The sequence below is a fragment of the Zeugodacus cucurbitae genome, chromosome 6, assembly GCF_028554725.1.
Source record: "Zeugodacus cucurbitae isolate PBARC_wt_2022May chromosome 6, idZeuCucr1.2, whole genome shotgun sequence".
Lineage (NCBI taxonomy): Eukaryota > Metazoa > Arthropoda > Insecta > Diptera > Tephritidae > Zeugodacus > Zeugodacus cucurbitae.
This window is the reverse complement of record NC_071671.1, coordinates 2,480,054-2,493,325: the sequence shown is the minus strand read 5'-3', so window position 1 is coordinate 2,493,325 and position 13,272 is coordinate 2,480,054. Positions and strand designations below refer to the sequence as shown.

At 33.3% G+C, this 13,272-nt stretch overlaps 1 protein-coding gene across 1 annotated transcript in view; it reads right to left on the bottom strand.

Annotated features, from left to right (window-relative positions):
* LOC105215647 (uncharacterized) overlaps nt 1–13,272 on the bottom strand; it is a 135,762-nt gene that overhangs the window by 16,234 nt on the left and 106,256 nt on the right. Inside the window, exons 9-11 of the mRNA XM_029042512.2 lie at nt 12,305–12,435; nt 7,567–7,720; nt 6,304–7,257 (exon numbers count right to left, since the gene is read on the bottom strand). Of these exons, the coding sequence (XP_028898345.2) occupies nt 6,304–7,257; nt 7,567–7,720; nt 12,305–12,435 (1,239 nt within the window). The remainder of the gene's footprint in view (nt 1–6,303; nt 7,258–7,566; nt 7,721–12,304; nt 12,436–13,272) is intronic.

Here is a 13,272-nt window from a genome sequence, read left to right as displayed (position 1 = left end):
TATTATACTGTTATACTTTCTCTTCGGCGCACATTTTGCGGTTGGGGGTTTCATGTGTGTGGTTGTAAATCTTGTTTAAGCACACTTTTTCCTAGACAAATATCTTTTATATACACATAGATGGGTGGATGTGTGCGCTAAAACAATGCAACACAAAGTTTTTATTACAAAGTGTACTTCTTGCGTACTTTTTCCCCTATCTAAGCATCACCAACTCACCGCCACCACGAAGCCAGCCAGCACTTGTGGTAACTTGAGTTGTTAGTCTTAATTATCAAGGGTTGCTTGAGTTGCCCGCTGCTGCTCACTCCTCACTGCTCACTGCTCGGTTACTTTGGTTTCACTTTTATATTTAACAACACCTCGGCTATAATCCTACGCACATATTGTTTATTTATATTTGTATGGGGTGGTGCTTTTGTTTAACTCGATGGCGCACACTACACTTAAATGTTGCAAGAAGCAGTAGAAGTATAAAGTGAAGGGTGAAAAGGACGTTAAGACTGTATGGCAGAGAAGAAGCTCTCAAGCGAAAGCGGGTCAAAATGTGATCAATTAATTGATGAAAGTTTAGCTGAGTGCCAGAGAAGTGTATATAGATAAGAGCTGTGGCTTTAATCAGGAAAACTGGTACAGTCAGTCAGTGTTTGTTTTTAATACTTTTATGTAGTCTTCTCTAAGTGGTTCCAACTATTTTTTATTTAGAGAAGAACTACCTGGGCGTATAAGCAAATTTTGCAAGTAATTACTGTTACATAAGCGAGTAGACAGTTGTGTGATAAAATCAAAAATGTGGCAGCATTTACCGCACGGAGGTGGCAAGCTGCTGAGTGCACTTGATTGCCATTATCAGTTCATTCAGCACGCTTTGCTTATTTTTACTCAAAATTCAAAATTGACTTTAGACTAACTCGACTGCTTGCCTGCTGCCTCAAAATGCATTTATTAGCTACATTTTATGTTGAATTTTCGAAAATTCATCATTTAAAACAGATTTTCATTTATCAACGCAAGAGAAGACATTTTGTCAAGCATCCGGGCCGTTTGAATATTTCCAAAATACAAATTGTTATTCTCACAAATGATTTATCTGTTCGAAATCACTTAATCAGAGATTTATGGGCATTGCCAAATTGTGGTCAGCACTGCAATAGGACAAAACGAGAATTGCACTTGACAATTAAATGACATTCATTATTCGAATTGCAGTGCAGGCAGGCAAGGAGTAGCAGGGAAAAGAGCGGTAAACAAAACCGAAAGAAATGAAATAAACTATCAAGTCGTTGCAGGCAAGGTGAGCAACAACAACAACTCAACTAACAGCAGTGTTGGCATATGTATTTATGGTGGCTAGTACCGTTAGCTATGCACAAATTAGAAATACAATAACAACAAAAAATAAAAAGATAGTTGTCCACAAAACGATTGTTTTCAAATCGTTTGCTGATCATTTCGCCTACAACAAGCAGTTGACAGTCAGCAGCAGCAGCAGCACTACAAACCGAAAATGCATGGCTGCGATGCGGCAAGGACAATGACACTTTCGAGTGACAATCAACACACACACATATACATATACAGACAGACGCTAAGTGTTGCGGTGGGTAAAAATGCTGAATTTGTGAAAATGACAGTAAAAACTGTGAATTTTCCATTGTAAATATGCAAAATGCAAACAATGCACAGACAATTGCTGGCAGCGATGGAAATGAGAGATATATTATGATACATAAGAATATACAGTGCATATCAGTTGTAAGTTCTAGTACAAATATATGAAAGATTTCGACAAAAAGTCAAGTCACTGCAGTACAATGCAGTTGGAAGGGCGGAGCACTTGCTGGCAAAAACACAATTAAATAGAAGACAGGGTGTAATAAGTTGGAGTGTGGTGAAACGCTGGCTTAAATATGTCTTTGTGAGTTGGTAATACTAAATGTCATGAGTGCAAGCTTTATATTGCACAATATTTTTTAAGCTCAGCATGGAGTGCTGTAAAATGATTTGCGAAAATTTGAAGTAAGAAACAAATTTTTTGTTTTTTTTTTTTTTTTTTAATAATTTCCATGCAGTTAATTGTGCAAACATGTGATATCAGCAAACTCACTTAAAATGTCGGAAGTGGCTGAAAATGCAGATGACAGTCGAAATAAAGTGGCAATTGTGACATTTTTGTGAAGCGACAATTTTATGAAAATGCAGAGAATTCTTTTAAAGGAAATGAAAAAAAAATTTAAATATGGTAATATGAAGAAAAAAAATGTAACAAAAATTTAAAATTCGAAAACATTCAAAAAAAATTGAAAATAAAAAATAAAATGTCAAAATAGGAAAATAAAAAAAAAAATAAAATAAGTAAATAATATTTTTAATAAAAGAAAAATACAATAATAATAAAATAAAATATAAAATAATATAAAAAAATAAAAACAAAAATGAAAACTAAATTAAAAAAACTAATAAATATGATAAAAAATACTAGAGAAAATAATAAAAATATAATTTTTTTTAAATAAAAAAATGTAAAAAAGATAAAAATGGTTAAAAAAATAAAAAAATATTCTACAACTTTGCTTCTGCCGTTTTCCAATAGATATCTCTAGGGTCAAGCACTGGTCGATTAAATCGATTTTTTTTATATCGATCTTGGACATTTGTGTCAACATTAACACAGCAAAATATTTGTAGAGATCTATTTGCAACCCAAACTTATTCTCAACTGTCAAAATGTCACTTTTTGAGCAGAATTTTCGACATTTGCGGGAAATTTTGCTTTTCTTTTTTAATCCCAAGAAAAGTACGGCTGAGGCTCATCGACATTTGTAACCGTTTTATACAAAAAAAACTTAAATTTAACTTAAAGCAAAGTTGTAGAAATAATATAAAAAATAAATAAAATATCAATACAGAAACATTAATAAATATATATAGTAAAAAAAATACCGAAAATATTTAATAAAAATAAAAATGAGTATACAATAATAATAAAATAAAAAGTAAGAAAAAAACGAAAAAAAATATTAAAAAAAATAAATAGATATGATAAAAATACTAGAGAGAATAATAAAAATATCAACATTCAATTTTTTTAATAAAGAAAGTAAAAAACTAAAAAAGAGGTTAAAATCAATAAAAAAAACAAAAAAAACCTAAAAAATAAAAAAATTCAATAATAGTAAAATATATTAAAAAATAAATAAATATAGATAGAGAAAATATTAAAAATATTTATATAAAATTTTTTTTAAATAAAAATTATGTTATAAAAAATAAAAAAGCATAAAAAATAAATAAAAAAAAAACAAATAAATAAAAAACCTATAAATATAATAATGATAAAATATATTAAAAAATAAGAAAAAAATGAAATATATTATAAATAAAAAAATATTAAAACAAAAAAATCAAAAATAATATATTAAAAAAATACCAATAATACAAAAGAAAACATTACTAAAATTTTTTTTTTAATAAATAAATGAAAATATAAAAACAGAAAAAAGGGATAAAATAAATAAAAAAGCATTAGAAAAAATACATAATGTATAATATTATAATAGTAAAATATATTAAGTAAAAAACAGAAAAAAATTGAAATCTATATCAAAAAATATTTAAACAATCAATAATATAATATTTAAAAAAATACCAATAAAACTAAAGAAAAAATTAAAAATATTACTATATAATATAAAAATAATATAATATAAAAAGATGTAAAATAAATAAATAAATAAAAAATAAAAAAAAAAATAAAAAAATAAAATAAAAAATAAAAATATATATTAAAAGATAAGAAACAAATTGAATATTGATATAAATAAAAAAACATATTAAAACAAAAAACATCCAAAATAAATATATTGAAAAAATACCAATAATACTAAAATAAAAATAAATATTACTATAAATTCTTTTTAATAAAAAAATTAAAATATAAAAACAGAAAAAAGGGATAAAATAAATAAAAAACAGCATTAAAAAATTATTTAAAAAAATATATAATAATAATAGCAAAATAATAAAAAAAAAAAAATATAAAACAATCAATAATAAATATTGAAAAAAAATACCAATAATACTAAAGAAAATATTAAAAATATTACTATATATAATATAAAAATTTTATGAAAAAAATAAAAAGCTGTAAAATAAATAAATAAATAAAAAATTAAAATATAATAAACTAAATTAACAATAGAATATTTTTTTCCAAATGTAAACAAATATATATGTAAAATATATATAAAAAATTAAAGAAATAATAATAATAAAAATTAAATAAATACAATTATTTGTAGCTCTGCATGGAATTTTTAATATGAATGTTGTTTATAAAATGTGATGTCAAAACATTTTTGGCGAAGGAATGCCATCTTAAAAGTTTTTTAATAATAATTTGTAGGTTTTATTTATTTAATAAATTTTATTTTTATAGCCAAAATGTATTAAACTATTTGACAATTAATAAAAATATGTCTATTTATTTTTTATATATTTCAATAAAATTTATTTTTAGACTACAAAGATTGAGAAAAAAAATTTTCTCGAAAAAATTAATAATAAATTAAATTAAAAATTCCCTCACACAACGCGTTCTATTTTAATTTAATTAAAACCTTGACTTTTGTAAAAAATAAATTTTCAACTTTTTTTTCACTGACGGGCACTTTGTAATTGCATATGTGTTTGTATGTGTGTGAGTTAATAAGTACGCACATGTCGGACTGAAAAATATAAAACTTTGATTTACCTAGCAATTCAAGTGAAATTCTTGAACAATTTCACTTTTAATTAACGCAAAATCAACATAGGAAAATGCGTAACTTTTTGAACAAACACGCACACACACATACACATGAAAATGTATTTTCCATGCTGTCTTTGTGGTAGTTGCAGACAATGAGCTCATATATATACATATATAAAATAAATAAAAAATAATATGAAAGCATAACTTCAAACAATTACCTTGCTAATAAACTGTAAGTAGGTTAAAGGAAAGCAAAAATAATGAAAGTTTTCAATAAAAGATATTTTTTTATGAAATAATAAAGGAATACACAAAGAGAGTTTAAAGTTTTAATAAAGTCAACATATTGATAGTTGATTATAGGTAATTTCAAGAAAATTATAAAATAAAAAAATAAATAAAAAAATCAAAATTAAAAATTATAAAATAAAAAAAATATATAAAAAAAAAATAAATAAAAAAAATTAATAAATAAATATATAAAAAATAAAAAAAATAAATAAATAAAAATTATAAAATCAAATATTTTTCAAAGAAATTACAAAAAAAAAAAAAAAAATCATTTTGATAGAAAATGGTATGCTTTAACTACTTATGAAGACTCACATAAGTACTCCTACATATAAAAATGAATAAAAGCAAATATTAAAGATAAATAAGTGAATTGCCCGCAGTGGCTACAATGCCACTTTGCTACGCTGCTCAACACACACACACACATAAGCACATATGTAAATATGTAAATTTAACCACACCAGGACTACGCTAATGAAGGATATGCGAGTGCACATTAAGTGCCGCGGTCGCTTTGCTTTTTCCATTGAAAAAGGCGTGAGTGCGAGATTTTTATTTTTACTTTATTGCTACTGAACAAACACATTTTGAGAATATATACAGATATACCAGTGTGTGCTTTGGTTTTTTGAGTCAACTCGTTGACCTTTTGACATTAATTAATTTGCGCAAAAAACGCTTGCCAGGCAACTTTGCCACTCAATTGTGGTAATGGCAAAATTTTAATTGGATTTTTTAGTACGCGGCGGCAGCAGTGACGCGGGAAGTTGCTCGAAAATGCAAATGGAAAAAAGTAGATGAGCGCCAGCGAAATAGTAAGTTCATTGTGTTAATATGAAATGATTGCAATTTAGATAAAGTGAGTGAAACAGAAATCAAAGAGATATGACGTCACAAATAAATTTTCCAAAATAAACAAAAAAGTAGACAAGACGGGGCCTCATTTGAATATATAACCTATTGTAATTAAATATACACCAAGTAATTCACGCATACACACACAGAAGTTCATTAAAAACATAATAAAAATCGATAAACTGTCAAAATGACTGCGCCATCACTGCATAAGCATAACCAAAATTCATTGGAGACTTGCGAAATATTGCCATCGCCAAAATAAACAGCATTCTGCCGCAATACACAAAGCGCCGCAACTAAATAAATAACACACAACTCCCGCGCTTCCACTTCCTATCCCCCCCCACTTACATGCTACAAGTACCGTTAAAATATTAACAATCTGTGCGCACACTCACCTGCCGGCTGTATGTGATACCAACATGGCTCGCTGTGTCCCATCGCATTGCTGGCCACGCACGAGATCGCGCCGAAACTATCGTACGAATCGATGTGGTAGCTGTAGACGTTGTTCAGTGGTGGCGCCGGTGGTGGCTGCGTGGTCATCGGCCGGTGATGTTGTTTTTTGTGCAGTGCGGCCGTTAGGCGTTTTCGTTCGGCCAACTGAAATTGATTGCCGCCATGTGGGAGCATGTCATGGGAACCACCGATACCAGCGCCACCCACCATGCCACCGCCAGCCATGCGGCCTTGTTGTTGTTGATGTTGGTGTGACGATAGTTGTTGTTGTTGTTGCGCATGCTGAGCGTGTTGTGGCTGCTGCTGTTGTTGTTGTTGTCGGTTATCCAAATGATTTTTATAAATCATATTCGAATAAACCATTTGTGTGCGCGGCGCGCCGGCGACCACTTGGTCGCTCAGTTCCTCGTCCTCTTCGTCGTTGTTGTTGTTGTCTATGAATTCACCATCATCATACTCATCAACATATTGGTGCGCTGACATTTGCTGCTGCTGCTCATCGACATCTTCGAAACGAATGTTGGACCACGCGCTTCCGACGCCGCCGCCGTTGCCGCTGTTGCCCAGCACATTGGCGGCCGCCGCAACACGTCCATGCCGGCCGAGCAGAAATTTTTGCGCATGACCATGCTTCCGCTTGCTACGCTGATAATATCCGCCGGATGTGTGCCCACCAGCTGCTGCACCAACATCCGGATACAAGAGCAGCGGCATGGCGGCCGGCGCCGTCGCCATCGTTGCGGGCAATTCGATGAGCCTCTCCAGTGAATTGTTGAAATGCCATCTGTAATTTAGATTATCAAGTGGATTCGAGTCCACTTGACACGTAATGTTGACGATCTGCTTGAGGGCGGCGCGTATGGTCGTCGACTCGGCTTTGCATACGGGCGGATCTGCGGGCGAAACACACAATATAAACATAAGAGTTGATGATTTGACTGATTCGCTTGCGGCGCGGCATAAATGTGCCCAGCCATTTTAAATATTTGCATACAAGTCACGTGCCTAATTGATTGTAATGACTAGCTTTGGGGCAACAGACGGTTGTAAAGTGCAGAATAATGAGGGATTGAGTACATAAACAGGGATTTGCGAACAAATGTGGGGATTTTCAGTTGCACGATAACAATGCCAATGCGTTATCGGTAAAGTCAATTATTTTAAAAGAGGAGTTTACATGTTTTAATAAGGATTTCACTTACACTTCACATCCAAATAGACTTCATTGCTGGACACACTCCCTTGTATGTTAGTGGCACGACAGAAGTACTGGCCGTGTGATATTTTCGAAATCCCTTGCAGCACAAGCGTCTGATTGGAGATGATGACGCCTCGTGAGAGATGCAGTTGTTTGTCCTGGAAGGATAAAAACAAATATGTTAATACTATATTTAACACTAGAAGAGAGGCAATTCTCAAGTTTTAAGAGGGCAATGTGTTCTGAACCCAGACTAAAAGAAAGCTCATTTAGTTCGTTCAGTGACTTCTAAGGGTCTAAGGGTTCCTATGACTGCTGCCGAGTTCCCTAATTCGCATATTTCAAATTTCGAAACAAGCAAGGTAACAGCGCGTCACATTTGGTGAAGAAGATGGCAGAGATGTGACTTTTTTGGTTCTCCTGTGAGAGATCTCTTTTACGAACATTACGTTATGTTAGGTTAGGTTACGTGCTATGGTTGATCTCCAAATAGAGATGATAACTCTTGGATTGCGAAAAACAGTTTTTTAAGCCGCCATATTTCTTTTTAGTTGGATCTCACGTCTCGTTCAAGCGTTTTGAACCCATCGAAAGATGCTGCAAATTTTATAGTCATTCTAGCTATTTCATCCAATATTTCTTCAAGCCCTTCGAATATGTGCTAATCTAATATAGTTCGCTAGAAGGGTGAAAATCCATTGATGACTTCTTTTTTATAAAATAAGAAAAAAGAGAGAGCTCGAACTCATCCAAAACAGGAAGCTTTTATGTAATCATTGACAGCTATTACTCAAAGTTGAAGGCAGCAGGAAAAGGATAAAGCGAAATTGAATTACACAAACGTAAAACCAAAAATAAAAAATAGAAAAAGTATCATGAAACTAAAATTAATGAGCTTTTAAGAGTTCACTGTCCAAGCATATTAACCCAGACTGGGTGAACTTACTATTTTTTGCCACAATTTTTGCCATTTACATTTTGTCATATTTCAAGCACTTTGAAACGTAAAATATCCATTTCATACTTAAATCCTTGTCAAAGTCACTAGCAAGTAATGCAAAAAGCAACCTTTCCTACTTTTCCTTTACTAAGAGGGCTTGAGATATAGATATCTATGTATTGCATGTGAAAGAAGCTTAGGATTGTTGTTGATGGATTGATGTATTAAAGGTATAAAAACACTGGAAGAAATATTCGAGAGAAAAAATGTGGGCAACGAAAGAAATTGAAACCCTTTTCAAGCTGCCCACAAGCGCTGCCCCAACCCAACACCTGTCATGTAGCGGTTACTTAGGCCAATGACCACGGGCACTAATGTATGCTGTCAACGAGTGAAACACGGAGCGTGCGGCGGATGAACGAATGGGCGGACGGTTGGAAGACGGAAAGTGCAAAAAGCAGCAGCGGAAAATGGGCAGAGCACACGCCAAATATCATCAACGCCCGGGTGTAATTCTTTGCTACAGCACTATGTGGGGACTGAGTGTGGATTGAGCGCGGTGTGCGGTAGGCGGCCGTTGCAGGAGTATGGTAATCCCTATTTATAGCCACAAAACAAATTGCTTTCCATTCAATTTCTTCGAATTAGCATGACAATGGCTGGCGGTATGCATGCGCCAAAGTACCCATATAAACAACACACATCCATCTAGCGGATGAACACTGTAACCTAATCCAGTTGTGACTTTTTGCTTTAACTTGCTACGGCTTCGCCTTTGAAACAACACTGAACACTGAAGTGCTGTGGCATTAAGTGTGATGGAGTGTGTGTGTGTGTGTGAGTGGAGGAAGGCGAGTGATTACTTTTCCACCAGTAAGCTCGAACAGAGGGGCCTGGCGCAGTAGTGTGGTTCAAAGGCTACCAATGTGGAAGAGACCAGGCGACAAAAGTACAGTAGCGAATAGCAAAAAAGTAGTAGCAGCATGTGAAAAAAGCTGCAAGGGTAACCAAGCGCAAGAACCGGTGATGGATGTGCATGCCAGGACAACAACAAAAAAGACGCTTACAGGCTACAGGATAACAAGCCATTGCCTGATACTGCATGGCATGCTCGTATTTGTATATTTATTGCATTGTGTGCGGAGTAATCCATATATATTTGCCTGCTCGAAGCAGCAGCGGCGATGTCATATTGACTCCAGACAACAACAACAAAAACAAAACACGAGTGTGGCGTAAAATCGAAGAAAATGTCACAGAAAAAAATATAAATAAAACAACAAACTCGATCAAACAGGGAGCAACAAATAGGCAAAAGCAGTCGAGCATCCTTGACGCTGACGATGGCGGCAAATGCAGTGGGCGTACCCCGACGGCGACGGTTACTTGTGTTGGTGTATGGGTTGGAGGACAGACACAGCCGTGGCCCGTAACGTCAGTTGAGTGCCTTTATTTATTATTTATTTATATGCGCTGCATTACATTATTTGCGAAGAGTAATGTAAATAAGCGTGTAGAGAGTCAGAAAATAATAATAATAAATCTTTAAAAATGTGCAACAACAACAAATGCAGAGGCACATAAACTGCTTACAAGCAAACGCAGCAAATATGCATTAAAATACGCGAGTACTCGCTGCACATTTCTCTGTTTTCGTCTGTTTATCGAGAAACATTTTAAAATTTTTCCATTTTCATGTGATTGCCTTGCTTATTTGCCTTGAGTCACTGGCTGAGTAACTGTCTGACTAGTCACTTCACTGTGCGCATAGGTGAGACATAGAACAAATACAGGCACGCATACACACACACACCTGTCAATGCCTTGCTTACAAGTGCAGATGCATTTGATGAGTTTGCAGATGAAATGATGTTTCCACATGCTGAGTACCTCAGAGTGGTAAATAGGTACTTAAATATTTGCACTCGCTACAAATGGGGGTAAGTGTGTGCAACACGCATATATACAGAAATGCATTAAATGTTGTTGTTGTTGTGGTGTGTGAATATTGGCTTACATGCGTTTTAAAGCACAGACATGTATGTGTCGGCTTGAGAATTACCCATCTAACGTGTAAACAAATACTTAAAAAGTATTAGCAAAAATGTGTGTGTGAGTGTGGGAAATAATAGGAAAATACGAGTATGTGCTTATGTGTGAGAAATGCAAGAAAATCCCTATTAAAAGCGAAAAATTTTGAATTTTTAATAAATCTGAATAATCAAAAATATACAATTTTGCCTCAAAATTAATAATTTTTCAGTACAAAGTGGAATATTCACCTTACGTTACTGTATAACTAGTTCCGAACTAGTACTTTTCGGACCAATTTGGTTCAAACTGAATTTTCAGGAATTTTTCAGTATAAAACACTGATATTATCACAGTACATACAATTGAGACTAGTTCCAAACTAGTACTTTTCGGACCACTTCGGTTATAATTTAGTTTTCATGTATGTTCCAAAATAAAATACTGATATTAGCACAATGCATACAATTGGGACTAGTTCCGAACTAGTACTTTTCGGACCAAATTGGTTCAAACTGAATTTTCAGAAATTTTTCAGTATAAAACACTGATATTAGCACAATACATACAATTGGGACTAGTTCCGAACTAGTACTTCTCGGACCAATTTGGTTCAAACTGAATTTTCAGGCATTTTGCAGTATAAAACACTGATATTATCACACTACATACAATTGAAACTAGTTCCAAACTAGTACTTTTCAGACCAATTCGGTTTTAACTGCATTTCCAATAATTTTTCAGTATAAAACACTGATATTATCATACTACATACATATAAACTTTGCACTACAACTTTAACAATACAGAATTTAAAGACTCGAAAGACATGCTCCAAGAATTGAAAGTCTCAAAACGTATACTCGTACTCCAAGCCTTGCATTTGTAATTTGTTGAATGAAATCTTTGCATGCTTCAGTTAAATTCCAATTTAAAGCGTACTGCGTTTCTTTATAGTAATGAAGAACTTCTTACGCCACACAAAAGCAATATACATACAAGCATGCAGTTGCCAACGTTACAAAGGCAATAACAATAGCAACAATGCGCAACATGAACGAATGTGAAAGAATTGAAGTGCATATTAAACAGAGCCAGCAGCATTTTTACGTCTCAAGTGTAATTGTTGTTTTATTGGCGCAAAAAAAGAAAACGAACATACAATGAAAGCGAACAAAGGACGACGACGATGACGAGAAGGCTGGTAAGGCGATGTTGAGCTGCCGGCAGCGAGGAGTCAAGAAAAGTATCAAAAAGAAAGCGTTGAGTGTGTTGAAAAAAGGGTCACACATATGTGCTAGAGACACATGTGAAAAGGAGCTGCAGCACCTAGCTGCATTTCACTATTTTTATTCTTTCTCTCTGAGTGTGTGTGTTTGCGTAAGTATGTTGTTGGCAGACGTGATCGCATTGTTTCAGCGCGTCAATGAATTTTATGCTTTCAACCATTGTGAGTACGCCACACACTGGCTGACAGTTTTTGTTATTGTTTGTTATTTAGTTTTGCTATTGTTGTTGTTGTTGTTGTTTTTTGTTGACTGTCGCTACTTGAAATTTTGTGAATATATTAAAAATGCATTGTGTTGCACAAACACACACACACACGCAAGCACTTTAGATCCTTTTATATTTCTATGTATTAGTGTGAAGCTCTTTTAAGCTCTTTTGTTGCATGCATGTCTGCTTTTGTTGCAATTCTTCAGCGCTCTCATTCCACTATTTGTATTTACTTATATGTACATATGTGTGTGTGTGTTGAGTTGAAACTTACATTGTGATACCACTCGACCCGGGTTATGCCCGGATTCGCCTTTACATCGCACTCCAAGTAGACATCAGAGCCCTTCAGCAGGTTGTTCGGATCCAGAGGTGCGCCCAAGCGCAGCGAGACAATCGGAGCGTCTGTGGGGGGAGAATAGAAGTTATTTCGTGTGTTATATTTTATGTTTAAAAAAGTATAAACTTATAAAATAAGTAACAGTTTTTATTCTAGCTCGATATTGAAGTAACTAAGAAGCTAACTTTTTAAATGTTTTCTCTCATTTAAGCTTTAAGAGACATTTTTAAGTGTCTATCTTTCAAAATAGATTTAATTATTGCTAAAACATTCGGTTTTATTATTGAGCTTAAAAAGCTTGAAGGCCAGAGCTTTTCGCAGAATCATTCTTAATTTCTAAAAAAGCTTAAAGATAAGAGATTTTTTAGAATTATTCTAAGATTCTTAATAAACTTGAAGACCAGAGCTTTTTGTAGAATCATTATTAATTTCTTGATGAGCTTAAAAATGAGAGTTTTTTTCAGTATTATTATTCATTTTTTTTAAAACTTAAAGCCAGAGCTTTTGAAATTTCAAGGACAGAGCTTTTTACAGCATTATTCTTAGATTCTTAATAAGCTTGAATACCAGATCTTTTTGCAAAATCATTCTTAATATCCTTATAAGTTTAACGAGCAGAGCTTTTTGCAGAAATATTTTAAGATTTTGAATAAGCTTGAAGGAGAGAGCTTTTTGAGGAATCATATTCCTAAGCTTAAAGAGCAGAGCTTTTTGCAGAAATATTTTAAGATTTTGAATAAGCTTGAAGGAGAGAGCTTTTTGAGGAATCATATTCCTAAGCTTAACGAACAGAGTTTTTTGCAGAAATATTTTAAGACTTTGAATAAGCTTGAAGGACAGAGCTTTTTGAGGAATCATATTCCTAAGCTTAAAGAGCAGAGCTTTTTGCAGAATGATATATA